The sequence below is a fragment of the Pteropus alecto genome, unplaced genomic scaffold, assembly GCF_000325575.1.
Source record: "Pteropus alecto unplaced genomic scaffold, ASM32557v1 scaffold13, whole genome shotgun sequence".
NCBI lineage: Eukaryota > Metazoa > Chordata > Mammalia > Chiroptera > Pteropodidae > Pteropus > Pteropus alecto.
The window spans coordinates 4,289,348-4,316,585 of record NW_006434373.1 but is presented as its reverse complement, the minus strand read 5'-3'; the positions used below and the strand labels follow the sequence as shown (position 1 = coordinate 4,316,585).

At 35.2% G+C, this 27,238-nt stretch overlaps 2 protein-coding genes across 7 annotated transcripts; one reads left to right on the top strand and one right to left on the bottom strand.

Moving 5' to 3' along the window:
- Positions 1 to 442: 442 nt before the first annotated feature.
- On the bottom strand, positions 443 to 9,711 carry LIG4 (DNA ligase 4). Of its 6 annotated transcripts, none has more exons than XM_015587365.2 (3): positions 9,588 to 9,711; positions 9,062 to 9,164; positions 443 to 4,063 (listed from the first exon to the last, which is right to left on the bottom strand). In XM_015587365.2, exon 3 carries the CDS (start codon positions 4,033 to 4,035, stop codon positions 1,300 to 1,302), a length of 2,736 nt encoding a protein of 911 aa, XP_015442851.1. In that variant the 5' UTR covers positions 4,036 to 4,063; positions 9,062 to 9,164; positions 9,588 to 9,711; the 3' UTR covers positions 443 to 1,299. The 6 variants fall into 6 exon arrangements, with proteins under 6 accessions (XP_015442851.1, XP_015442850.1, XP_006909433.1 ...); XM_015587364.2 differs by having other exon boundaries at positions 9,560 to 9,708; XM_006909371.3 differs by lacking the exons at positions 9,062 to 9,164; positions 9,588 to 9,711 and adding an exon at positions 8,111 to 8,210.
- A 131-nt stretch (positions 9,712 to 9,842) lies between these two features.
- Positions 9,843 to 25,748, top strand: ABHD13 (abhydrolase domain containing 13). Its single transcript, XM_006909370.3, has 2 exons — positions 9,843 to 10,113; positions 23,027 to 25,748. Exon 2 carries the CDS (start codon positions 23,047 to 23,049, stop codon positions 24,058 to 24,060), a length of 1,014 nt encoding a protein of 337 aa, XP_006909432.1. The 5' UTR covers positions 9,843 to 10,113; positions 23,027 to 23,046; the 3' UTR covers positions 24,061 to 25,748.
- Positions 25,749 to 27,238: the final 1,490 nt, after the last annotated feature.

Here is a 27,238-nt window from a genome sequence, read left to right as displayed (position 1 = left end):
GACTTTGGAAGTTATAAAGGGTGGAGAGTCACTAATTTCGACTAGGGGAGTAACATGACTTGCATCTTTAAAAGTAAAAATTTTGTTATGGAGAACACACAGTGGTGGAGTTACGAGCACAAGGAGGAAGCCCTGTTAGGAGGCTAGGAAAGCAGCCCAATGAATAATAGGGAAACTATGGTAAGAGAGGTGAGAGGTTATATTCCCAATGTATTTGGAAGCTCTTTCCAACAAGATTTGCTATGCTCTAGAGGTGTGAGAAGAGATGAAGTCAAGGACTCTGTCTTTGGCTTGAGCAGCTGAGTGAACAGAACGTAGTTTAATGAGAAGGGGGACACTGGAAAAGACAGTAAGTTTGTTTGAAAAATCAAGAGTTCTACAGGGAATATTTGTAGATGAAATTATGTGATCTAAGATTACTTCAAAATAATCCAGAGGTCTATATATTTCATGAATATCTTTATTAAAAGTCAAAGCAAGTTACTTCTCTGTAATGAAAGTTAAAACACACATGCCATTTTGACATCTATTCAATAGATTGTATCTAGGAAAATCACTGTGAATATTATTTATACTGGAATACAAATTCACATAAAAACACTTTCTTTAAAACATACTTTATTTTAGAAAAAAGTTAAACGTAGGCCAAGTTTTTTAAAACCTCAAGTGTTTTTTTTTAAATCAAACTGATCTAAATATTTAGACAATTAAGACTCATTCCACGTCCCCTAATTTAGCTAACTACATTATTAACAAGGCCATATTCATGAGCTTGACCTTAACTTTAAAAAATAAACTTGTTTACATTTCACATTTAAAAGAATTTCAGCCTTCAATTTAAAAGGCCCAATTTTACAAGTGCGATTTTAACAATTCTGCTTTTTCTTACAATGCTTTTATTAGATAAAAACTACTATTAAAATTTTGATTTGACTTCAGAAAATCCTGTTTAGGTCAATACTATGACTCTAAAAGCTTCCACATGTATTTTATTAATATCTGAGTCAAGAGTCTAGATTCCTATAGAGATTATGTAAACACTTTTTCTTTAAATTGTTTATTTCATCTTGATGATAAAAATCATCAAATACTACACTGCTAAAAGAATTTTTCCTTTCTTGGCTTTGGGCCATTCAGTGTTTTTTTCTATCTCAAAAGTTAAAATTATTGTTTTCCTATATATACGAATACTGTTTGAGCATAGATTTTAAGATAAAAATGTACTTTAATATTTTATCATTAGCACCTGTTGCAAGGAGTCAGCCAAATCGGAGGCTTTCCTCACTAGAAAAACTAGCTTTAAACCAAATATTGTTTTTCCTCCTGTAACTCACATTTGTCTATTGAATCAGTTACCCAACCATCTTGCAGAATTTTAAACTTTATCTTAAGAGTTCTTCGGAAAGCTTTAAAATCTACAACACGACTATGATCCTCCCCAACGATTACATGAGACACTCCCTCAGCTAAACAAGAAACAACTTTTGCTCCATGAAATCGAAGCTCTAAGGCTGTAAAAGCTAATCTTGTTCCCTCAATTTCGGTACTCAGGTCATTAATAACAGTATACAAGTCTAAATAAATGGTGTAGTGTCGAAACATACTGAGGGGAGAGCACTCCCAGGAATATCGATATTCTAAATCAGCAATCACAGAAGCCATTTCTTTAGGAGTCTGTTCACTAGAATTTTTAATTCCTGAGAATACTTCCTTCAGTTGGTTCAAATCTGTATCAATAAAATAACTATCACCATAACAATCATATTCACGGGCAAAATGTTGTTTTGTTGATGGGCACATATGGATCATAAAGCGAGGCTGCCATGGCACACAGCTTTTGGTGTTAAAACATTCTAACAGCCACTCAGGCTTGACAACATCATGTTTATTTGAAGAAATTATGTTTTTCACTCTAATGTTCTCAGACCCTGCAATAATACAGTATGTGTCTGGGCCTGGGTTTTGTACTATATAACCACCAAGTTCTGCAATTCTGTTCTCCAGATCAAGCTTTGGACAGCTCTCAGTTCCACTCATAACACAAAACTCTACATCTTCAAATATACTGGAAACTTTGTTTATGTTAGAAAGGTTAGGTGCTTTTAAATGTTCGATTATTCCAATAACTTTCTTAGTCTTTGGGGCAGCTTTCCGCTTTTTTTCTTGTGGTTCATCATCGCCACCTACGTAAAAGTGTTTAGATGCAAGCTTTCCAGACGCTTTCCCTCGAAGTTGTTCTAAGTCATCCAGAGTCATACATTCACGCCACTCTTTGTCTTCTCTTATCTTTTCAATTCGAGGAAAACGCAAAGTACAGCCAGTTTTATACATATCACTGGGAACAATCTCTGTCGCTTTAATCTGAACAATGACAGAATTACAAGGTTCAATGTACACTTCCGGCTTCTCTGTTCCACATACAATGCTACGTGGTGGAGCTTTTTTATGAAAAGGCTTCCAATATTTGGCTAATTTCAAGCCCAGATCATACAGTTCTTTCATGGTGTAACCTGAGCCAACACGACAGAGAGTATGAAACACTGATGGTTTTTCACCAGAAGGAGGCTTCTCTGTTACAGCACACAAAAAATGAGACATCATTCCACCCCGTGAACCTTTACCCCAATAGCCCCCGACAATTATGACATCCAGTTCATCCATCAGTCCACTTACATACTCTGGTTTAATTTTTAACCATCCTTCACCTCTTTTGTCCGGCTTATAAATGGATAGAGGATGTTTTACCATGATTCCCTCTTCTCTCTTATCTATTGCTTCATTCAGAGCATCAATTACTTCTTTCTTAGTATGAGCCTGTGTTTTCTGTACTATTTCTATTCTACCTGGTATTGGTGTAAAAATACTAGTAAGAATTTCATACCTCTTTCTCAGGGTCTCATGTCCTAGCTTTTTATTATTGACCATCAATACATCAAAAACACAGTAACAAGTTTGCAGATCAGAATCTTCAACCATTCTTTTGATATCAAACTTATTCCCCTTTTGCATAAAAGTCTGTGTATTAGGATTATAGGCCATCATCTCACCATCAAGGATACAGACTTGTATATCTGTTTTGAATGCGTTATGAACAAATGGTGTAAGGGAACCTTCCTGTGGAGAAGCACCAAACTGTTCTGTATATTTATATCCATTTCGGGAGAAGTATTCGTATATATCCCCATCTTTATGCATTTGCATTCGCTCACCATCTAGCTTGGTTTCGATGTAGAAACTCTGGTTTTTCATGTCCTTCTCAATCCGTTCAATATCTGCTATTGCAGCTAGCATTGGTTTAAAGGCAGAGAATAAAGTGATAGAAATATCACTGAGTCCTATTGAAGGATCATGCAGTTGTCTACAGACTTTTTCCAGATCTGTGGTGACATTATGCAACTCAGCAGCATCATTATGAAAAACAGAAAATACAGTTTGCTCACTAAAACCAAGTCTTAAGTCCTTTATTATCATCCGTATAAGCCACTTTTGTTCAAGTGCTGAACTCTGAGTTATAAAGTGAAGAAGACTCTTCTTTATTAGGTCTTTTCTTTTGGCAGAATTATTGCTGGCAACTGAGTCTAAAATGTCATTTACTTGCTGTATGCTTAAACTTCCTTTCTGTAAACATCTTGGTTTCAATACAAAGTATGCAATCATGGCAAAGTCTCCAGCATCTCCACGAGTTCCAGTAGGTGTTCTGTAATTTAAAAGTTTAAGAGCATCTTTTCCTTCTCTAGGTAAATTGAGCAATTCAATATAAAGCTTAGCAAGCATAGTTTCTTTGATTCCATAGGCCATTCTCTCTCTTTCTAGCTGAGGAAGAATAAGTCTCATTGCTGGGTAAAAAGAGTCTGTGACATTTTTTTGGTTCTTATGAAGGGCATCATGAAATTTTCTCCAAGAATCTAAAAATTCCCTGAAGTATCTAATTTTTTCTGCACGTCCTTTACTTCTCTGTATTCGTTCTAAAGTTGAACATAAATCTGCAAAAGGAACGTGAGATGCAACAGTTTGTGAAGTTGGTGAGGCAGCCATGGAAGCGATGATGAATCCTCTGGTTTAACTAATAAAACAAAAAGAGCAACTTTAAAAGATAAAACTCAACTATATATTTAATGTAAAGACCTTACATAGAATACCTGGCTCATAATGTTTGCTAAATGAAAATAGATCAATGCTTTAAATTCTATAAATAATGTCTCTTTTCAATCTCTATTTTAATAATAATGAACTATTTTACTTCTACTCTATTTAGTATTTATGATCAAAAGTACCACTAGTCCTATTCCCCATATTTAGAATAGTAAAATTAATCATTTAATTCTGCTTTCCTCTAAATTACAATTTCTACTGAAATTAATTATTCCATTCCTTATTTGGCACATAATGCCAAAGATGATTGATAATAATGATAACAACAAAAAACAACAAATATGGTTCAATTCACTATACTTCTGGGCTTCTGAGGTAAGGTTTTTCTTTATTTCTCCTCTTTTTCTGTCAGATACAGCACTAGAACGAAACTTTTTTTTTAGAACCAAACTTCTTAAAACAGATGTTTTCTAAAAATCACTAGCTCACTAATTAAAATTTGGCCTTGTAGGAAATATGAACTCCTACATAGATAGAGCTCTTCATACACAAAAAAATAGGTATCTTCTTCCTCCAGACAAACGAAGCTTATGTCTATGTTTAGTTCTTCACTGGTAGCCAAATCACTCTGGAATTCAAAATCCAAATCAAAATACTCTCTTCATGAAATCCTCACTTGACCTCTTTTAACTCTATTTTATTAGAGTTAGTTACAGTTTCATAAATTTAAATTCATTAGTATGCTTTTCTTTTGTTTATAATCCCATGCCAGTTACCTCCCACTAGCCACCACCACCATTCACTGACTACATATGAACCAGGCACTATACCATGGGCAAATACAGTATGTTTCTTATGTCTTAAGAAATCATACATCCTGTAAAGAAAAAGGGATATGATGGGAAGTAATTATAAAATGCTGAGCTTTAACAAAAATAAAAACAACAAAATGTCATTTTTCACTTAAGTATCATCTAAAATGTGCACCCTGAAAGAGAAGATACCTACTAAGAAGGGCTCTCAGTGGCTAACTGAGCTCAAATTTAAAAAACTGAGCCTAGCAGCCATTTCTACATAGGGACCTCTCCTGCAAATTGCACTTCAGTGAGAAGTCTGCAAAGAATTGCCTGCCTGCACCGTGGCTCTTGATATCTGAGCCAGCCCTTCCTTATAAAAAAGTTCCTGGAATTGTATTTCAACCAACAGAACCTAGGCGTTCCCCATCCAGTAGGAGCTGCTCAGTTATATGCCCATCAGCATTTTACCAACCAATCAGAATGGCTTCATTTTAACCAATCAGGACAGTGCTTACTGGACCAATCAAACTGCAAGGATTTGAAGTTCTCATTTACATGAGGATGAGCCAATCAGGGACCAGGGGCAGGGACTACTGTTTATATAAGTCGGCTGCCAATGGCATAAAGAGTGCACTTTTCCTTTCTACCCAAGACTGAACTGCTGATGGTGAACCATCAAAGACATCAGGACAGGTTAGTCTGGTGGGAGAGGGGCCTTGCCCCAGAGCTATTTCATAGCCATACTTCTTTTTAACTGGGCTGTATCATTGATGGAGCTACTTGCACTGAATAAAGTTTCCTTCTTCACTGCACCCCAAACTGAGGATTCCTGTTGGTACTGCATTGACACCAGTGACATCTAACAAGTACCTTGCTGGGCTGGGGTCTAGAAAATTTCTTAAATCAGTCACCACAAGTGTGAAATTTTTTTGAAGTTTTATATATTCATGCAAGTTCTATTATAATCTACAAGGTATCAGAGCTATTTTAATATGGTTTAAATTGTGTAACACTAAAATAGACTAACTTTTCAAAAGGGAATCTACTATAATGCAGAGACCAGAAATTCCCTAACTCAGCAAACAAAAACAATCACATACACTATTAGTACAAGACTACATTATCTAGTCTCTAGTATAAGAAATTGAATGGCTAATTACTGTACCACATTTACTAAACTGTCAGCCTCTAGAAGTCAGAAATCATGTTGCAATTTCTACCACTAGTGCCTGGGGAGACAGGTTTGTTGCAGTTAAAGACTTCTTTTTAAATCTTACCCTAAAAAAAAAAATAATACCTCGCACCTGGTAGAAGTGCCATCTTCCAATAAGAAAGAAAATATGCCTTTGGTTTTCACACACACACACACACACACACACACACACACACACACACACACACACAATGGGCTGTATTCAGTCTGGTTAAAAACATTCAGCAGCTATAACTGCACTGGGAAAGATTCACAATAGCCATTTGCTGGCCTATAGGGGAAAAAAGCCACACTTTTCAGTCTAATTCCTGACAAAAAATCTAACTTCTATTTAGTCAGTTAGACCAAGAGATAAGCTCATGACACTACATTCCTGACTGAGACTTTTATCTTTGAATTTAGTAACTGCTTCCCTTTGCTGTGTCTCATTTGCATAACTGACTGTACCACCTGGTTATGTATTTTCACTGTCCTCTCAAAACATTCTCCCTCAAGCCAGTACCTTATGGCATATGTCATATTTACAATTTATGTATATGTAAAATGAAGTATGTGAAGAAATACTTCTTTAAATATTCAAGTATTGGTATAGTTTCCAATCTATCTGTAGATTTTACATGAGCTTAAAGTTTCCCTCAAGTCCTAGGCAAAGACTCAAATTATTTTAACTAATGTTGAAATCTAGTTATGGGTATAGATACACATGCATTGTGAAACTGCTATATAGATAACAAAGATTCCAAAATTAGTATAAAATGAATAGACTTAAATATTTTTGAATTTTTAAAATTGTATCAAGGGGAAATATTAGGCTTTCCACTGCTTTTTTACATGCTCTGTAATTTTATTTTCTGGATTCTAGAGTTATTTTAGCTGATACTTCCAATTTGTGAAAAAAAACAAAAACAAAACAAGGAAGTTTGTGGTCAGAGCTCAGGCTCTAGAATCCAATAAATCTGAGTTCAATTGTAGACTCTAACAATAGCTATGTGATATAGGGCAACTACTTAACTTCTCTAAGATTCAGTTTCCTTAAGTGTAAAATGGGGTTAAAAACTAGAAATTAAGATGAGAATGACATCAGATAATTTACATAAGGTGCTTAACATAGTACCTGGCATTTAGTAAAGTCTTTTATCAGTTTTAGTACTATAATGCTTGTTGATCCAAGCAACGTTTAAAATATAAATATTGCAAAAACACTAAGCAGATAAGAAAGGAAGGAGACACTTTACTTTTTGATAAGGAAAGCTTTCAAGAGAATGAATACCAATAATTAGTACACAATAATGACGCATCATCCATTCAAGTGCTGCTGGCATTGTCCTAAAGTGACACAAAACACACTAGCAAGGTTGTGAATATGAGAGATGTGTCTATTTTATTGGAAAGTGACTGGTATAATTGAAGTTTCCTTCGTGCCACCTGGACAAGATATATAAGAAGAGAAATAAGGTAATTTTCTCCAAGCCTACAGTCTCTCCTAACTCCACCTGCCAAATCAGTGGAGAGGTCTACACATGCCTGTGCCTCCAAACAAAATCTTCAACGGACCATGAATGAATCTGACCCTGGGCAAAACTTATTACCTCTGTGAGCCCGAAGGTCCCCACTGAAGAGTGGGTAGGGCACTGAGAATCGGAACGTATGCAATTAAAGCAACCAACACGGTCTTGAGAGACAAGCGCAGGATAAATTCTAGTTACCTCTTCCCACGCCCCAGGGGTGCGGGTCTAGTTCAAGCGCCCGAAACAAAGACCTGGTTCCTAACGCAGCGCGGTCTTCGAAGTGCTCCGTACCCCTCCCATGTGGATCCAGTGGGCGGATGAACTAATAATTTTTTGGTTAGAAATAAAAACTTTTAAGAAAATAAGCATTTGCCATACTGAGAAGACGCGATATCACTCCTTCCTGCTTTGGTCACCCAGGCCTGCCCAGACTTCACCTCTGACTCCCTCGGTGGACTCCGAGGCCCCTCCTGGGCCGGACCGCTCTATAAAACGCCTACCTGACGCGAAGCCATACGCACAGCCACCCAACTTGAAGCTGGACCGCGAGCAACCGGTTATACCAGCGGCTCCTGGCGCAGGCGCACTCCTCACTTGGGGGCGGGGGGAAGCCGTGACGTTATGAAAATGCTGTGCGCAGGCGCAGTTCCACTTTGTGCTAGTGAAGCCGTGACGTCATAAGAATAAAGTGCGCAGGAGTACCAGGATGACCGCCCACCTTGCTAGGCTGCAAAGAGCCTGAGGGAGCTCAGGTAGCAGTATGTCTGAAAACATGGCTCCAGATACCGTCCCAAAGCAGCAGGTGCTTTTTGCAAGAGGTTGACTCATGAGTGGATTTCGTCTCTGAGCGAGACCCAAGAACACTTTGTACATTGGCTCCTTACTTAGACCATGAGCCTGATCTCGCTCTCTGCTTAGCTCGCTCATTAGCAAGTGACAGCTTTTCAGTTCTGTTCCCTGTATGTAAACAGTGGTACCAATACTCGTCTTACTGGTTGTTTGTGAAAGCACGGGTTGAAGAGGGCATCTTCCCTCCCCAAACATGTTATTTAAATGGAAAAATTGGCTTTTGCAATATTGTCTAAGGCTGTCCGTTGCTATTTGTTTTTCATGATGGTACAACTTGGATATGTGTTACCGCAACACAAAAATAACAATTCATAATAATACATAATATATAATTCATAATATAGACATAAACTGTTGCATGACCGGATCTGTTCAAGGAGTTAGTTATTAGGCAAACTTGATTGAGCACCTACTATAGTAGTTTCCCTAGGTATACAGGATTGAGAGTTGAAAACAAAACCAATTCTTATGTTTCAGGAGCTGTTGATTTCTACCAATACTTTCTTTTAGCCTTTCTAATATTTGGTTCAAAGGGAATCAAGGTGTTTTCATTAAGTATCTTCTAGCATTGCTGTGATTATTAATTTATGTAAGCGGTCTACCTTAGTCCATGGCCCTTATTAGGTGATCAACAACGGGAAGCTTTCATCATAAGTCTTGGCTTTGATCCGGAGCTTTCCATCTGGTAGCAGAAATCAGCAAGTTCTGCGTATATAAAACAGTACAGAGAATAAAGAATGACCAAATGGTGGTGGGGTTTTTTTCATTTATCTGTAAATAAGCAACCCAGTACAATTCAGTGAGGCAGAAGTTGATAATGAAGCTAATGAAGCTCCAGCTTCAAGGGCCCATTTTCGAGGCCACTGAGAGTAGCCCTAGCAATGTTCCCATAGTCCTGTGCTTTTGCAAAATTTGCAAAAAATAATTTTGCATTATTTTTCTTTAAAATGACCCTCTACATCTTCTAAGGTTCAGGCCTCACAAAACCTGCATCTGCCCGCGATGGTCCACTCTGACACAGTAAGAGACGGCTGTGCTGGGAGAAGACTAAAAAAAAAAGTAATGGTAAAGCTTTAAAGTACAAGAACTCATTCCCATACCCCTAACAATTGTATAAGGCAGACGCACTTTCTTCTATAAGAACTGCATCCAGCAGAGACATCTGGTGGACTCCGAGGTCTCGCCACAGAAGCTTCGGACTTGGGGAAGGAGTCCTCACAGTGCCCCGAGGGCGAAAAGGCAGCAAGATAGCTCACCGCAGCGCAGTCAATCGAGCCCACCAGAATGACGCGAAATCCTGCGGCCCAGAACGGACCTGTTTTGTCTGTCTCGGCCACCGTTGCGGGGGACTCCCCAGACCGCAGTTTCTGCGCATGCCCAGGATGGGGGACCGGGTTCCCACTACTGGGAGAAAGGTGGAGAGCAGGTGATGTGGGAGCCGGCCGTGGCATTTGCTGGCGACACCGAGTTTGGGCAGGAAGTAGAGGAGTCGAGACCGGCGCCGCAGGATCTCCGAGCTAGACTGTGGCAACAGCGGTGGCTCTTCTGCTGGAAGAGGACGATGAGGAGCGACGGAAGCGGCACGGCGGGACGCTGCTGCGCGGCGCTGGGTTGCGTGTTCGCGACGGACTGCGCAGCTTGCGAGCAGATCTAAGTAAGTGGTGTGGATCCGCGGAGTCCGCTCCCTCCAGTGGGGTCGCGGGGGACGTCCGGCGGGGGCCTCTCCGGTGTCCTGGTCCCGAACCACCTCCCCGGGAGTGCGGGGCTGCGCGCCTAGGGCCGTGCGAGACCCAAGTCTCGCCGCCCCGGCCGCGGAAAGGAGTCCATTCCGCAGCTTTGCTAGCGCGGGGGAGAAAACCAAACGAACGCCCATGGTGGAAACTGAGGCGCGCGGTTTACCGAAGGCCCTTTGGTGCCCTGTTGGGACTGGTGCCTAGAACGTAACTTAGAATCATATGTCAGTGGTATTTCCAGTAACGTGTACAAACCAATACGTAGCAAATCATCCCATCCCACCCCCGCTCGCCCCCACACAGGTGAAAAGTGAAAAATCCCAGCTCCTAGATCTGAGGAATAAAGTAGCCCTGATCCATTCACGTCACTAACAGATTTAGACCTGCGAATTTCATGGCAGGAAGTTTTGAGTGTTTAAGAAACAGCACAAGAACACTCCCATACAATTTGTCAGTTTTGCTCTGGATTTTTGTCAGCATTTATTTTCTGCAAAATGCATTATTATTATTACGCAAGGTCTCATAATCAAGGACGTCTTTTATTCATCAGCTTTTACATGTTTGCTATGCAATAGTAGCTGAATAGAAATACAGAAGAGGATATGGCTTTAAGTTTTGATGTTTGATTTTCATCGATCTTCTGGTTTCTTTCAGCATGGATTAATACTTATTTGTGCATGCTTGGATTAATCACATATCGTTTCCTGAAAGCTTAAATTTTATACCACTTAATTAGAATTCGTGTTTGTCCATCGTGTTATTTAATAATTATCCTAAGACGTCGACTGCCCCAATTCAGTAATTGTTATAGAGACTTACTATGTGCCACACACTGCTGTCTACTAAAAATAAGAGTTGAAATGAGATGAAGTCATTGTTATCAAGAAACGCAGTCTATGTAAAGCAGATGAGTTACACTATAAGTGCCATCTCGTTAATTTGTACAAACTACAGAATATGGAATGGTTGGCAGTAGGGAGTAGAGGTCCAAGGAATGCTTTCTGAAGGAGCTGGTACCTGAGCTGGGTTTTAACAGAAAAGAAGCCATTGCCCTAATTATTTCCTATGTGCAAATACTCGGTTTTTATCCAGAGATCTTATATATTATTTAATCCAAATCTAACAGAACTTCTAATTGTACTTACTTTCACTTTGCTGTAACAGATAATAAAATACCCTAAATTTTGTCCTTTGAAAGTAACTGCATTTATTAATATTGTGTATTACATTTGACCTCAGCAGTTTTTCAATTACGTTTCATCCCCCTTTTACATATGAAGAAACATATACTTAGAGAGGATAAGTGAGTTGGCAAAGCCACCTAGCTATTAACAGACCGAGTCCCAAAACACTCTCCACTGCACCACATTGCCTCCCATTGAAAATTAATTTGGAATGTTGGAAGCAGGCAAGTTTATGAATATCTGTACAAACAGATTTAGAAACACCACCAGCCTTCTTGGGCACACCTCAGGCCTCTTGCTCTCTGAGGATTTATTAACCAAGTTGTCCTGGATTAACAGTGTCATTTTAACCGTGGGTATAGGGAACTGTTCAACCTAACATTTTTCTATGATCTCTGCTCTCTTCTATCTCAGGGGAATTTATTTCCGTTTCTCTGTTTTTCATTAATTCAGAACTGAGAGATTCTAAAATCTAATTCTTGTTTATTCACCTCAACAATGTCCGAGATTCTTACATACTCTTTTTATACCTAAAGAATATACCTAAAGGAGATTCTAGTTCTTAAAATTACTAAGATTTTTTTCCCTCAGATGATAGACTTCTAATAAAGTATTACATTTTATGTTACTGTTTCATATAGGTGTTAACTCCTTCAGCAGTACATTGTATTGGAATTGCAAAGGTGTAGTATTTCCAGAACATGAACTAGAATTCATGTGTTTATGAGCTGGGCTGAGAGTCTTACTTTTTCTGTCACATTGACTTTATAAGAAAATAAATTCTAAGTTTCATCTATCTCATTTACAGTAAACTATAAAATTACTCCTTTTTAAGAGGGAAACTTCCTGAATTTCATTATCAGTCTTAATTCTAACATCTGTTTTGCATTTTCAGCCTTGTAGATTTTTTTTTACCATTTTTTTCTTATAGATATTTATAATCTTAGAATAAATTGTGATTGGCTTCCATAGTGACAGTAATCTGTCATCTTTTTTCCTGTGAGAGTCGACTATATTTGCCAAGTCTTCCATTCTTCAAGTGAAAGGGAAAGCACAGAAGTGCTACTACATTGCTGTCTAGTATAATGTTCGACATATCTGCTCAAGCAGATTTAAATTCCAGTTTAAAATGCTCTGAACTATTCAATTACTATCCAACATTTCCATAGGCAGTTATTGTTCATTTGTCCCATAGGACTGTTAATACACACTGTTTCATTATTAATGACATGTGGATAACCATTAGGGAAATAGATAATTCATTCTGTGGTGTCTCCAGCACACTGATAGCAGTTTTTTGTGTTTCCGTTTCAGTTATGCAGCTGGCATGGTTTCTTAACTTCCCAGTGCTTAGTAGAAAAAAAGATATATTTGTGTAGGAATGCTGAATCTGAGTTCTATATTACTTGAAATGTTTGGAAGCTGTGAATTCTCCCAGAGTCCTTAATGAGCACCAAGGGATACTCATTCTTCCTGTGATATAGATGTTAGCAATGACACATGAATTTGTTTTCCATTTTTTACAGTCTTCACTTGAAACCTACACATTTTTCTGTCACTTGTGGGTATGTTTTTTAATGTATAAGCAGTTTTTATTTTTAAACAAGCCATTCCTAAAATTATCAATTTGAGGTGGACGTAAGGGCCTTTGAAATAGTAGTTACCTTATGACTTAGGATTTTTTTATTTTATTTATAGTTAGTTAACCTTTCGTCAAATTGTTTTGGGGAATTCTTATTTAATGCACGTATAGGTAAAAAAAGATTTCACCTATACAGTTGGCAGAATCAGTAAATCAGTATACACTGCAATACAATGTAAACTTTTGCAATTAAAAAATAATTAGAATAATTAACATTTACATATTTTGATGAGACATTTCTGACCTTCATTAAAATATAATTTGTGATTGAAAACTTATTTGTCTGATTTACTTTGCTAGTTAGTGGGGCAATAACAGTTAAAATGTTTCCATTTCTGTAGTTTGAGTTTTAGTTCTTGATATATTTAAGTTGTTATTCTTTATTTTTAGTTTTGGATGAAATATTGCTGGGTAAAGTGAATACCAACATCAGTGGAAGAGCTATAAAATTCATTGGCAAGGAGGAAGTTGAGAGTCGTTGTTACTCTAGACTTGGAATTAATCTTTAATGTACTGTTTGTCATTTATTTCTTATTGGAGAGAATAACCTGAGTTCCATTAACAAAGCAAAAGAAAACACTGCTGAGTTCATGGAAACGCAGGAGAGTTCCTAGTATATTTATTTCTTGGCTTTTCTTTCTCCCCTCTCATTAATTACACACTCCTAAAACATACTATGCCTGTTACGCATAAAGATTGTTTAGCCAAAGTTATTTTCTACAACTTTAACTGTGTGCTCTTTAAAAATATATTGCTTTGATAATAGTGGTCTGGGAAGGAGACCGAAAATGTATGATGAATAAAATATTTTACAAACCTCAACTGAAACACAAAATTACTACATCTGTGCAACAGAGATTTATAGAGACCTGTTTTTAATCTTGGGTGCATATTTACGTCTCTCACTAACTTTTCAATTACTGTTAAAAAAATCACATAACCAGGCCACCAACCTTTTAGTGTAGTAGTTGGTAAAGACAGTATTATTTATCAAATGCTTGTTTTCCAACTCTACCTTTCATTTTTCTATGGCCTGTAAAATATGTGAGACCTTAAGAGGTTATTCGGGTAACCTCTTTGTTTAACAAAGGTAGAAATTCAGATCCAAAGTAAACATGTGAGATGCACAGATACCCATTCAAAATGGGTCATACCACATTTAAATGTGGACTTGGTTAGTGATCTGAGAATATAGGAAGCAGCACTCACTGGGTAAAAGCCTCACTCAGGCCCTAGCCCAGGCTGAAAGATCCTCATTCAAAGTTTGTTATCTGTCTTAATGTTTATGATCTTTGGGAACCTGAAAAATGTTAGGTTTTTATTATAGCTAGTTCTGTTCCAGCATCTAACAAACTTTAGTAACCTGTATAGATTATAATGCACAAAAGATTTAATGTAGTACATTATTCATAATTTGAAGGAACAAGTCTCTGGGAAAGGAAGACAAGGTTATATAGTTAGTATAGAACAGTGGTTATCAACCTTTTTGTTTTCAGAACCCCTTTACATGTTTAAAAATTATTGAGGACTCCAAAGAGTTTTTGTATATGTGAACTATACCTAGAGATATTTATTGTCTTAGAAATTAAAACTGGGAGTTCATAGAATACATAACTTTGTCATTTCAAAATAGCAGTAAAAAGTCCATTACATATTAATATAATAGCATGTTTTATGCAAAGCAACTGTCTTTGGGGAAAAAATGAGCAAGGATTATGGTATTGTTTTACATTTTTGTAAATATCTTTAATGTCTGCTTGATAGAAGACAGGCAGATTTTCATGTTTCTGCATTCTCATACAGTAGGTTTAGGTGAAATATATGAAGAAAATCAGGTTCACACAAATTTGTAGTTGTAAAGGAAGAAGTATTTTTATAGTCTTTTCAGATAATTGTGGATATTCTTTGATACTATAATATTCAAAAGGTGGTAGTTTCTTAAAGGTCAGTTGCATTGTGGCATCTGAAACTTATATAAAGAACTTTTTGTCTCTTTTACATTAAAATCTATTGGTTTATCTTATAATGAATTTTTTACCCATGCTTGATTTTGTAACATGCTTTTAGAAAATTTCTTAATTTGTCTTGTCGAGCAGGTTCTTCCAAATGTTGACGCATTTAATAGGTTATCAGAAACCTCACTTGTTAATATCACCGTGATGATGCTATCTGAAAAATCTCTAAGTCCGGGAAGCTATTGGCAACTTCATTAATTTTCCAGAAAATGCCTGCTAAACCACTAAATATAAATAACCAGTTTGTCAATTGTCTTTTTAAGTAAAAATGGTGCTACCTAAAAAGCAGCTAGCTCAGCTCATGACTCAAAAGATATTTCATTATATAGCACCTAGTGCTTTCCGTGTCCTCCCCATTTTGTCAAATACTTGTCACACAAAATGTTTAAAAGATGTGTACTCATTGGTTGAAATAATAATTAATAATTTTAACTGCTTCAATGACATTCTTAAATAAAACTGATTTCTACCCCTGCTTCTTCTTTCCAGGAGTTGATGGTGATAAAGAATACAATGATTTCTACATTTTGGTGCTACTACCATTCTTGCTAAGGCTCCAGCATACACTGCAATAAATCCCATCACTAGTTTTGCCCCATCAGTGCAAGTGTCAAACAGTGAAAAGACAAATAGCATTTTAGTGTAATTATAATATTGATCTTGAAAACCCCTTGAAAGAGATTGGGGAGGCCCTAGAAGTCTCCAGTCTTTGAGAACCACTGGCATAGAATGATCCAGGTTTAATAAGGACCTTAAAGTTCATGCAGTTCAACTGCTCTAATTTCTCCCACACTGTCCTTGCCAAGTATTTATTTAAATTATGCTTGAATACTTCTAGTTCCCGTGAATAATTGTGTGAATGAATAAAAATAAGTGTCATAGGTAACTGTTTTGTGGAAAGTAAAAGAAATTCTTAACCTTGGATTTGTACTTTGTCCTGTTTTTAAAAAGTTCGCATAAATTTCCAGTCGGTTTCTATGAGTAATCAAGCATGATAAAATCCAGAAATTATTAAACTTATGTTGTAAAGAACACATAGTTAAGCTTTTATATTCCTTTTGCTATATTTAAGGGAAAGTGTGATCTCTTGGATTTTCTTTGTGTCATCTATAATTAAATAACGTATGTTAGACATATACAATTATATATGTCCATGTCTTTCCTGAGTAGATCATGAGCTACTTAAGAACAAGAACTGTGCATTTATAATCCTTAAATAGTCTATAGTACCTAGGCACTATGATTCACATAGCAGGTATTCACACATATTTGTGGCATTGTCTTTAATCTTTAAATAGTATGGGAGGATGCATTGTAATCTATTGAGGCTGGAAAGCCAACTGTGGCACCATGTCAGTGGTCCAAGTTGGGTTTGAGACCTCCCTGGGGACTTGGTGGTTATGTTCTGAGGACTCATTGTAGCTGGACATAACCTTGGTATTGATCTCAGGTTTTTTTTAAATCATATGTTTATAGAATATTTTTCTGTAGAAATGTAACCATTTGCAGTCCTCCAAGTACATATATGAAGTGATTAATTGAGATGAGTGTGTCCATCTCTCAATTGACTTATTACTCAGCTAACACTTGTCAACATGGTGGTTCTGACAGCTTAACAGTTTTAAATTGTTCTTAGTTTTAGTCTTAAATTGTTTATTATATAGTCATAATGGGCTAATATTTAAAGACAGGAAGCATATGTAGTAGCACTAAAGGTGAACAAAACGTGTTAATGAGGACCATAAAATTCCCAAGATGATATCACTAGATCTGTGTGTTGCATTCATATGATCAAAATACTTACATAGTGTATCAGGATGTTGCTAATACTTCAAAACCATTATTTTTAAAGGAAAACAATTGTAATTATATCTACTTTATACATTATAATAAAAATTCATCATGCTTTTAGTAGATTATTTCATGAGAAGTGCTTACTAATATCAACGTGACATCTCTAACCACTTCAATAAAAAGCACAAACACTAATTTTAAGGTTGACTTCATTCAAATATAAGACCTGTGTGTGTTAAAATAATGTGCCTAATTTTTGATGCTATAGCACATCATTAAATTTTAGTTTGTTATATATTGAGACCCAGAATCAAATCTATGTTTTTTAAAAATACATTTGTTTTCACATGGTTTTTTATGTTCATACTTAACATACAGCATACAAAACATTAGGTAAGGAAGAGGATGTGTTTTAGTTTTGGATAAGTTTGAGATATTGATGAAGCATCAGGTACTCAAGGAACAGATAAATCAAGGTTGTAGATGGAGTAGACAGAATGGGAATAATTCATGTACAACTGTGATAGTTGGAGCCATGTAAAAGAATGATATCATTGAGGAAAAGAAGATAAGGGGAGAGGACCTTGAAAAGTGCCTAAATTTAGTGGTAGATCAGGAGAAACACAGCGATTTGAGGATATCAGAAGCCAAGGAAGAATCAGTGTTTCGTGCCACTTATGTGTATGGTGTTGCAGTGTGAATTGAGAAGAATCCTTTGGATTTATTAGGAAGTGAGGTTTGCTTTTTGTGAGTGATCATTATGAGAGCTCAGAGATCAGATTCTCAGTAAGTAATTAAGGAGTTACTGAGGGTGGTTAAAGCCACAGAGACAGGTTTTAGAGACCTTTGACGTGAGAGCTGGTGTGGTAACACGGCAAAGGCAGAATTGAGTAATGGTAATATATTTATTTAAATGTAGACACAAGGTTAAACACATAATAATAATGCAGAAGCAGCATGAGAAATGAGAAGATATTGGTTGACTAAGATACCATCTCCATAGATCTAATGTTCTTTCCCTCTAAGCAACCCTTCTAAGTGGTATAAACTTTGATTCCACTTTGAGTATATTAAACTCACCATTACTCTGATTGTTTATGATGATAAGATGTTATCAGCACATGCACTTCGGCATGCAAAATAACCTGGCAAATAAATAATCGATCTCTTCTGGCAACACATTTCATAAATATTTTGCTCCATGGGATGTACTTTAAGGGGTAACTAGTCACCTTGCTTGTTCTGCATGACCAGCAGCAGTGGTCATGGGTTCAGCTGGACATTCTCACTCACAAGACCTAATAGACCATACCTGACCCCAGCCTCTCTGCTTTATTGGAAGATATGTAATAGAAAACCCAGCATATAAGCATGAGGTATATTGTTCCCAAGTGATAATTCAGGCTACTGGAAAGGAGACACATGGGTGGCCACCACCTGACTTGGCTGCTTCATTCTCCACAGGAAACAATATCTTTTATAACAGCACATCTGTAACTGTACAGTGTCCAGGTACAGATTATATATCCCATGCAGAAACGCCACTCTTTATACTTCATTCTTGGTATGTATAGCCCTGCTCACTGCTCAGTCCAGACTTAGCTCACCAATAGTGGTCAGATTTACCACACAAAATGTTACTTAGAAACAGCTGACATCCCACCTTTTTGAGGTTTCCAGGGAAATCATGCTAGAAGGTTAGCCAGAGGCAATTTTTTTTATGGAGAAAAAAGGTTTTGTTAACTGTTTACTTACACTTTATTGACAAAATAAATGGAAAATTTGTATATTGGTAGCTGTAGAATTTGCAGTGGACTATTAGAGGCAGTATTCATTTATATTGACTATCATAACATTTGGGTCTATGTAAAGTTATTTGTACGTCTCAGCAGATGGCTCCAGTAATTGTACTTTGCTGGTAGTTTCAGCAAATTTAGTAAATAAAGAATCTTACATTAAGTTTGCTTGTTCCAGTGTCTTTAAGAGTATGAGGAGATATGATATAGACTAGGGAGCAGAAAAATAAGTCCGTTACAAGCCATTGTAAAATTATGTTTATCACAAAGTCATTTAGTTAAGATGACTTTTCAAGAATGCTTTGTGGAAAACTGCAAATTTAATCACTATTTTTCTTAACCAGTAATGGACTCATATGTAATTTTTCTGATGTCCACTCTTAAACATATGCCCAGTGCTCAGCATAGTTATGTTTGTAACATAACATAGTTAGGTAGAGTGGCATACTACCCAGTATGCATTCAGTAGTGAAAAAGAGAAATACAAATCCTGGCCTGATAGAATTAAATTTGATATTATATGTTGAAGTTGGAAATTAAAGAGGCTACTTTTTTAAAAGATAATTTTTCAAAGTTTGCATAATTGAAAAAATTTTAACTATATAGATTTAATCTACATGGGTTTGTGTGAGCATGTGTGTGATTTGAATTTTAAAACATGCTTTGTTCTTGTATTAGGAGCTTTCTGTTTTATCTGGTGTTGCAGTAGTTTTTTTATAAGAACTTTAGTTTGAAAGTGGAGTTAATTCACTCTTGGTTATCTAGACTACAGAAGTGCTTTGCCATGCCTTTATCTAATTTCTAGATTTTTTTCTTTTCTTACAGGTGTGTGGTAAATTCTGATGTTGTTAATTTGAGCAGAGCACAATTAAGAATGTAGTAGTACAGCCAGAAATACTAGACACAAAAACAAATAAGTTTACTATATCTATAGTATTTATAAATGCTTTTAAAAATTTTATTTAATAATGCAGATCAGCTTTATATATAGGCATTTTTAACTTCGAATTCTACTGAAAAACAAGTGAGACTGGAAATAAATGTTAAACCCAAGATTATTCCACAAATATATGGTAGAGAAGACTTTAAGGCTGATGGAATTTTAGGATTTTTTCCTACTATATCGCCAAATACCTGATGTTTGAGTTACTCATCTCTCTGATACCTCTCATAAATGATTGGCCTAACTATGGAAATACAGTAAAATTTTTCACTAGAGAAATGTCTTAAATGGTATCTTATTTTCCAAATAGTACAGTGCTCTGGTATGCTTGTATTTTATATCCCAAACCTTGTTAATCCTAATCATTACACAAAAAAATCTTTTATCTTATTGTTTAGGTTAATGCCAGTGTGTTTTCATATTTCCCCAGTTCAACTTCTGGGTACAAAAGAAAATCATTCAGATATTGTCTATACTTAAAAAAATAAAATTAAGTAAATGTTAGACGTAAAATTTAAGTGATCAGATGTGTTGTTAAGATTTATCCACCACCATGAAGGAATATAGAGTAGCCCTGTGTAATTTAAGCTGTTGATAAATAGCAGTCATAGACTGTGAAGGGCCTTTGTCATTGACCTGAAATAGTTACTTAGTATTCCCTGCAGTTGGTTTACTTGGCTACTGTAGTGCAGCCTCTTTCAATCTGATTTTTAACCAGGTCTGAGTTTTCAGGTATTGCATCTGTAGTTTTTAAACTGGGATTTTCATTTTCATACACCTGCTTTTCTCTAGCTTAACATAGTGCCATTGTAATAAAACTTGCTACAACTGGGTGGCAGTGTTGATTTCGGAGAAACTTCAGAAAAATGCTGTGTAGTTTATGTTCAGTCATTTGAACATGATTTCAAATTTGAAAATATGTTTCATGAAATAGTAAATATATTTAGTGAAATAATGGTAAAAAGTATATTAAATCATCTTTATAGCCAATCTAATTTAACTTGAGTTTATGTTTTTTAATGTTTAAAGCTAATATTTATTAGCTTATGACATTCAGTACAGTTTTAAAAATCAGTCATTAACAATCTTTTTTAATTTAAGAGTAACTTACTTATGATAATTTTATTAGTAAGAGAATTTAATATCTTTTAAAACTTGGTAAATATGTAAGTAGATGACTACCATACAATAAAAATTATAACATCTCTTACCTCTTGCCTTAAAACAACATATATAAACTTTTTTATGGATAAAAATTGACTTTTGATAGCTTTTCTTCTGTATTTTCTTCTTATCAGGTATATTTTTCAGCAATGTTTTTAAAGATTTCTGTCCAGCAAGTCATTTTCTTCATTAATCTCTGGTTCTCAAATAGAATTTCTGTTTCTTTGTTTCATACTTATACCCCTAGTATTTATGGCCTTATCAATACCTCATAGCAATCGATGTTGACTCACTCGTATAAAATTGCAATAAGGACTGTGTAATAGATTTTGCATATTTTATGAAACTAGCAATCTGAAATTTCTTTTTAGATGTGAAAGACAAATTGAACTTTTTCTTAAATATAATACAACATTAGAAACTAGTGGTTAATTTAAATTATGTTTTGAGTTTAGTGTGAAAACCCACAGATAGAAAGGAAAATATTTTAGTCTTATCTTAGTTTGTGTAAATCATTTTTTCTATACTGTGAAAAAGAAAATTGAGAATATCAGATTGGTCTTGAAAGAATAGACTCTGTTAACTACCTCTTTAATAAAAATTTCCCTCAACCTGCCTAGCTCAGTAAAGCGGCTGTAGGGTACAAAATTAATATTGAAAAATCTGTTGTGTTTCTGTACACTGATAACACACTAACGGAAAGAGAAATTAAGAAAACAATCTCATTACAGTTCCATCAAAAAGAAAGAAAATACCTGGGAATAAATTTAACCAAAGAAGTAAAAGACCAGTATATTGAAAACTATAAGACATTAATGAAGGAAATTGAAGAAAATACAAATAAATGGAAGGCTATTCCATGTTCATGAATTGGAAGAATTAATATTGATAAAATGTCCATATACCCAAAGCAATTTACAGGTTTGGTGCAATTTCTATCAAAATTCCAATGGTAATTTTCACAGAAATAGAACAGATAATCCTAAAATTTCTGAAGAATCACAAAAGACCCAAATTAGCCAAAGCAGTCTTGAAAAAAGAAAACAAAGGCATCATACTCCCTGGCTTTAAACTGTACTACAAAGCCGTAGTGATCAAAACAGTATTGAATTGGCATAAAAACAAGCACATAAATCAGTAGAGCAGAATAGAGAGCCCAGAAATAAACTCACACATAAATGGTCTATTAAGTTACAACAAAGGAGCCAAGAATATAATGGGAAAGGACAGTCTCTTAAATAAATCATATTGGGAAACTGGATTAGTGTCTTACATACACAAAAATTAACGCAAAATGTATTAAAGGCTTTAATGTAGACCTGAAACCACAAAACTCCTAGAAGAAAACATAGGTGGTAAGCTCCTTGATATTGGTCTTGGCAATGATTTTTTTAATCTGACACCAAAAGCAAAGGCAACAAAAGCAAAAATAGACAAGTGGAACTACATCATACTAAAAATTTCTGCACAGTAAAGGAAACCATCAACAGAATGAAAAGTCTACCTTTGAATAGGAGAAAACATTTACAAGTCAACTATCTGGTAAGGTTTTAATATCCAGAATACATAAAGAATTCACACAGCGCAAAAACTTTTTAAAAAATCCAATTAAAAATAGGTGAAAGTTTGGAATAGACATTTTCCCAAAGAAGACAGGTCTATGAAAAAACTCCTCAACATCACTAATCGGAAATGCAATGAGATACCTCAGACCTGTTAAAATGACAAGTATCAAAAAGACAAGAAATAAGTGTTGGCGAGGATGCGGAGAACGGAAACCCCTGTGCACTGTTGGGAATGTAAAAGTAAATTGGTACAGCCACTATGAAAAACAGTATGGTGGTTCCTCAAAAAATTAAAAATAGAACTATAATATCATCCAGCAGTTTCACTTTTGGGAACTTATCAGAAAAAAAATGAAAACACAGCTAATCCACTTATGCCCCTGAGCTCTCCTGTTCCCTCATATAAGAAACTGGGAATATGGTATCAACTTATTTTTCTATCAAATCAAAGAGAGTACATGAATGAAAGTACCTGGCATAAATAAGCACTTTTAAAAAATGAATATAATTTGATGACTATTTGTGTTTCATAAATATAGCACTGGAGGGAGAAAGAAGATTTGGCAACAGAAGGGAAAAAGGTAATTAGAACAGTTATTTTTGTGTATGGATAGATGGATGGAGGCATCCAAGGATTCACCCTACTACCATAAATTTTTATGTCATGGCTCTAATGTGAAAATAACAGATGTATTTTGAATGACTGTTCATGTCTCTTTCTTTCTCTTTAGGACACTTACAGAGTGCTACAATGGAAAAGTCCTGGATGCTGTGGAACTTTGTTGAAAGATGGCTAATAGCCTTGGCTTCGTGGTCTTGGGCTCTCTGCCGTATTTCTCTTTTACCATTAATAGTGACTTTTCATCTATATGGAGGCATTATCTTACTTTTGTTAATATTCATATCAATAGCAGGTATTCTGTATAAATTCCAGGATGTATTGCTTTATTTTCCAGAACAGCCATCTTCTTCACGCCTTTATGTTCCCATGCCCACTGGTATTCCACATGAAAATATTTTCATCAGAACCAAAGATGGAGTGCGTCTAAATCTTATTTTGATAAGATACACTGGAGACAGTTCACCCTATTCCCCAACTATAATTTATTTTCATGGGAATGCAGGCAACATAGGTCACAGGTTACCAAATGCATTGCTTATGTTGGTTAACCTCAAAGTTAATCTTTTGCTTGTTGATTATCGAGGATTTGGAAAAAGCGAAGGAGAAGCAAGTGAAGAAGGACTCTACTTAGATTCTGAAGCTGTGTTAGACTATGTGATGACTAGACCTGACCTTGACAAAACAAAAATTTTTCTTTTTGGCCGTTCCTTGGGAGGAGCAGTGGCTATTCATTTGGCTTCTGAAAATTCACATAGGATTTCAGCCATTATGGTGGAGAATACATTTTTAAGCATACCGCATATGGCCAGCACTTTATTTTCATTCTTTCCAATGCGTTACCTTCCTTTATGGTGCTACAAAAATAAATTTTTGTCCTACAGAAAAATCTCTCAGTGCAGAATGCCTTCTCTTTTCATCTCTGGCCTCTCGGACCAGTTAATTCCACCAGTAATGATGAAGCAACTTTATGAACTCTCCCCATCTCGGACTAAGAGATTAGCCATTTTTCCTGATGGAACTCATAATGACACATGGCAATGCCAGGGCTACTTCACTGCCCTTGAACAGTTCATCAAAGAAGTAATAAAGAGTCATTCTCCTGAAGAAATGGCAAAAACTTCATCTAATGTAACAATTATATAATGTTTTTCTTTTTGAAGTACTGTATTTTGTGCAGAATGATAATGTTCCTTTCTATAAGTATGCTATGTCTGTACTTGTCTGAAGAGTGACATTAAACTTTAAAAGGACTTCTACTCTCCTTTAAGATGATCCAAATAGTTTTTTACATTTGAAAAACTATAATTCTTGGGATTATTTCGTATATTTTAATCAAACCTTTCAATGTGATTATGTATCCATGTCTTCAGTTTAATGTGCCAGTATAATATATTTAAAAGTTTCTCGTTGCTAAAGTATACTCTATGTGATACTTAGATTAATGGTTGCCTGTGGAAGGCAGGATGTAAACGAGAAACTTTTGGATATTCTTTAGTAAATATTGGGACAATCATGCTAAGCAAACTTAGTTCTATAACTGCGTTTTTCACCTTAAAATGAAATGCATGATGATATTTTATTCCTTGAATTATGCAATGCAATGTTTTTAATGTAAATAGCACTGGTCGTAGACCGATGTATATGGTAACTTGGGTTATATCTATTTTTATGTAAACTATTTTGTTTTTGGCAAGAAGTGAAATTGAAGCCTGTGTGCAGGTTGCCATTGAATTTTGCTCTGGTGAATGCTGAGATCCAGCTTTTTTTTTTTTTTTTTTTTGTCTTTAACAAATAAATGGGACCCCACTTTCCAATATAAATGCACCATGTTTTGTTAGGTACAGCTGGATCGTGGCATGTAAAAATAGAAATTTAGAATTTTACTGCAGCTTTGATGTGCATATTTGAACTTTTTAACATTCGTAATTTTGGTGGCAAAGAGAATTTTAGCTTCTATCAATTTCATAATTCTACAGGTGAATAATGGCAGTCATAATGAAGATTAGAACTTAAGAATTAAATTAGGAAGCCTTATCGTTACATAATTGTACATATTGTTTTACAGAAATTCCCACATTTGATTTCTAAATCCCAGTATCTAATCCATGAAAGCCAAGATATCCTTTATTGGACACTCTCAAAATAAAAGTTACAAAAACAAGCAAAAAGACTATGTTCTTTGGTTTAATGATTCAGTTAAGTAGACCTGCATCACAAGACAATTTTAGGAAGTCTTCTTTTCTACATGTAGGAATGTAGGGGTGAGGGAACTCTAGAGGTTTTTATCACAGAACCTATTACCATATTTAACAGTTAAATGGCTATCAGTGGAAAGTAGTATTTAGATATACAGAAAAGTAAGAGAAATCTTAAAAAAATAAAAGCCCCTTAAAACTTGCAGAATTTACCTTAAAATATATATATAAGCTTTGAGGCATAGTTGTGCTAAGTTGTTTTAAGCAGTCCTCAAAAATTAGATGTAATTGAGCTGTGTACATTGTTAGTCAGCTTTAACATATTTTGAATATTTTAACTATGTATTGGCTTTATACAAGCAGCTAGATCAGAATAATGGGTCAGTAATTTTGACCTTAATTTAAAGTTTTTCCCATGGAGATAGGGCTAGAAATACTTTTGCCAAATAACATTCTTATTCACTTTATGTTAGTATCTAGAAAACAATAAATTATAGCAAGTATGATTTCTAAAGGTTAATGTTTTTCTACAAATTATTGTAAAAATCATGCTTTTAAAAAAATTGGTAATGCATATCATGGAAGTGTATTTTGTATGTATAATTTCACTACAATTAAAGGCTACTTTTCATCTTATCAATCACTGCTCTGTAAAATGACTATCCTAAATAGTAATGTATTAAAAAGAAAAAAGTTAGTACAACAAAATGTAGTGTATTTAGACATGAGCCTATGTGGCACACCTTAGACTTGTAATATTCTTCAAAGTTTACAAAGTATTTATATTTTCATGTAACCATTAAATCTATACTATGGGGGAATTTATCAACTTTAGTTGTAAATATTTTGCTGATGAAGTATAAAAGCTTTTTCTTCATCAGTGTTTGGTTTTATCCTGCTTTTTTTTTTTTTTGGTCCTAGAAGTTTATAAACAATGTTTTCTTTTTCTTTCCTTTTTTTTTTTTTTTTTTTTTTTTTTGCCAGGACTAAAAGTTGCGAAGTACTTGTATCCCATCTCTACCTTCATTTTCTTCTTTAGGTTAAGGAGCCTTTCTTTCTGCAGCAAAAGGGAGAGGCAGTTTCTAGGGTTGTACACCTTCTTTCATAGTTTCTATATTTGAAATTATTTCCTTAGGTAGGAAGAGAATAGAAAACAAACTTATTATCAGAGGTCTGTGAAGCCCATAGCATCATTTTTCAAAACGTCTACTTTTTGACCAAAGCATTTGGTCTTAATAAAATGTGAATTCTTCATAAGTCACTTCTTCCTTTTGAACACAGAATTTAGTGGGGATAGAAGTATGTTCGTTTTGTGTATTCTGGCTTGCTTATGCAAGAGCAGCTATAAGAGTTTCCGAATGAATTTTAAGTTATTAAGCTACCAAAAATTTGGAAATACTAGAATGATTTTGAATATGGCAAGATACAATTCATTTAGATCAAAATCTATTATTTTAAAGGGCATTATTAGGGAGAAATGGCAAAAAGGATCCTAAAAAGGCTATTGCAAAATATGAGAAGAAATAATTTGTAGCAGATAAAAGAATACTAATAGAACTAAAAAGGGAAATGTGACATAGTTCTTAAATGTAGATCTTGGAAATAGTGAACTGATGAGATTGGTGAAAAGGAAATGTAAGTGCAAAACAACATTTAAACACAAGGAATTTCTTACAAAATGACTAGAGCACCTGATATTGCAACTATCCTGTATTTTTCCAAATACTTTGTAAAATTGCTATTTTCATTAAAACAATTTTGTTATAGAGCAGCTTAAATTTATTTTTTCATGATGAGCTGTAGATACTTAACTACCAAAGTTACAGCTTTGGTAATGTGTCACCAGATTAATTATATTGTAATAGTTCTTACCGAGAATTCATACTGCCTGATGCTTTCATATTCATTTCTTAAGTTTGTAAAATTTGGTTTGAGGTGAGAATCGGTTGGTTTGGTGGAATTAAAGAGTGAAGACCCTATTCAATTATATATAAATTATCTTGCAAGTTCAAGTGTAGTTTTTGAGTCTCTTCTTTAAATTTGAAGTAAATAAGGTAAACTTTTTTTCTTTTTTCCCCCTTTTATTTTTATTGTTTATTGGGGTAACATTGGTTGATACAATTACA

Excerpts from the sequence above, each read along its gene's own strand:
- LIG4 (XM_015587365.2), bottom strand. The coding sequence starts at position 4,035 with ATGGCTGCCTCACCAACTTCACAAACTGTTGCATCTCACGTTCCTTTT.
- ABHD13 (XM_006909370.3), top strand. The coding sequence starts at position 23,047 with ATGGAAAAGTCCTGGATGCTGTGGAACTTTGTTGAAAGATGGCTAATA.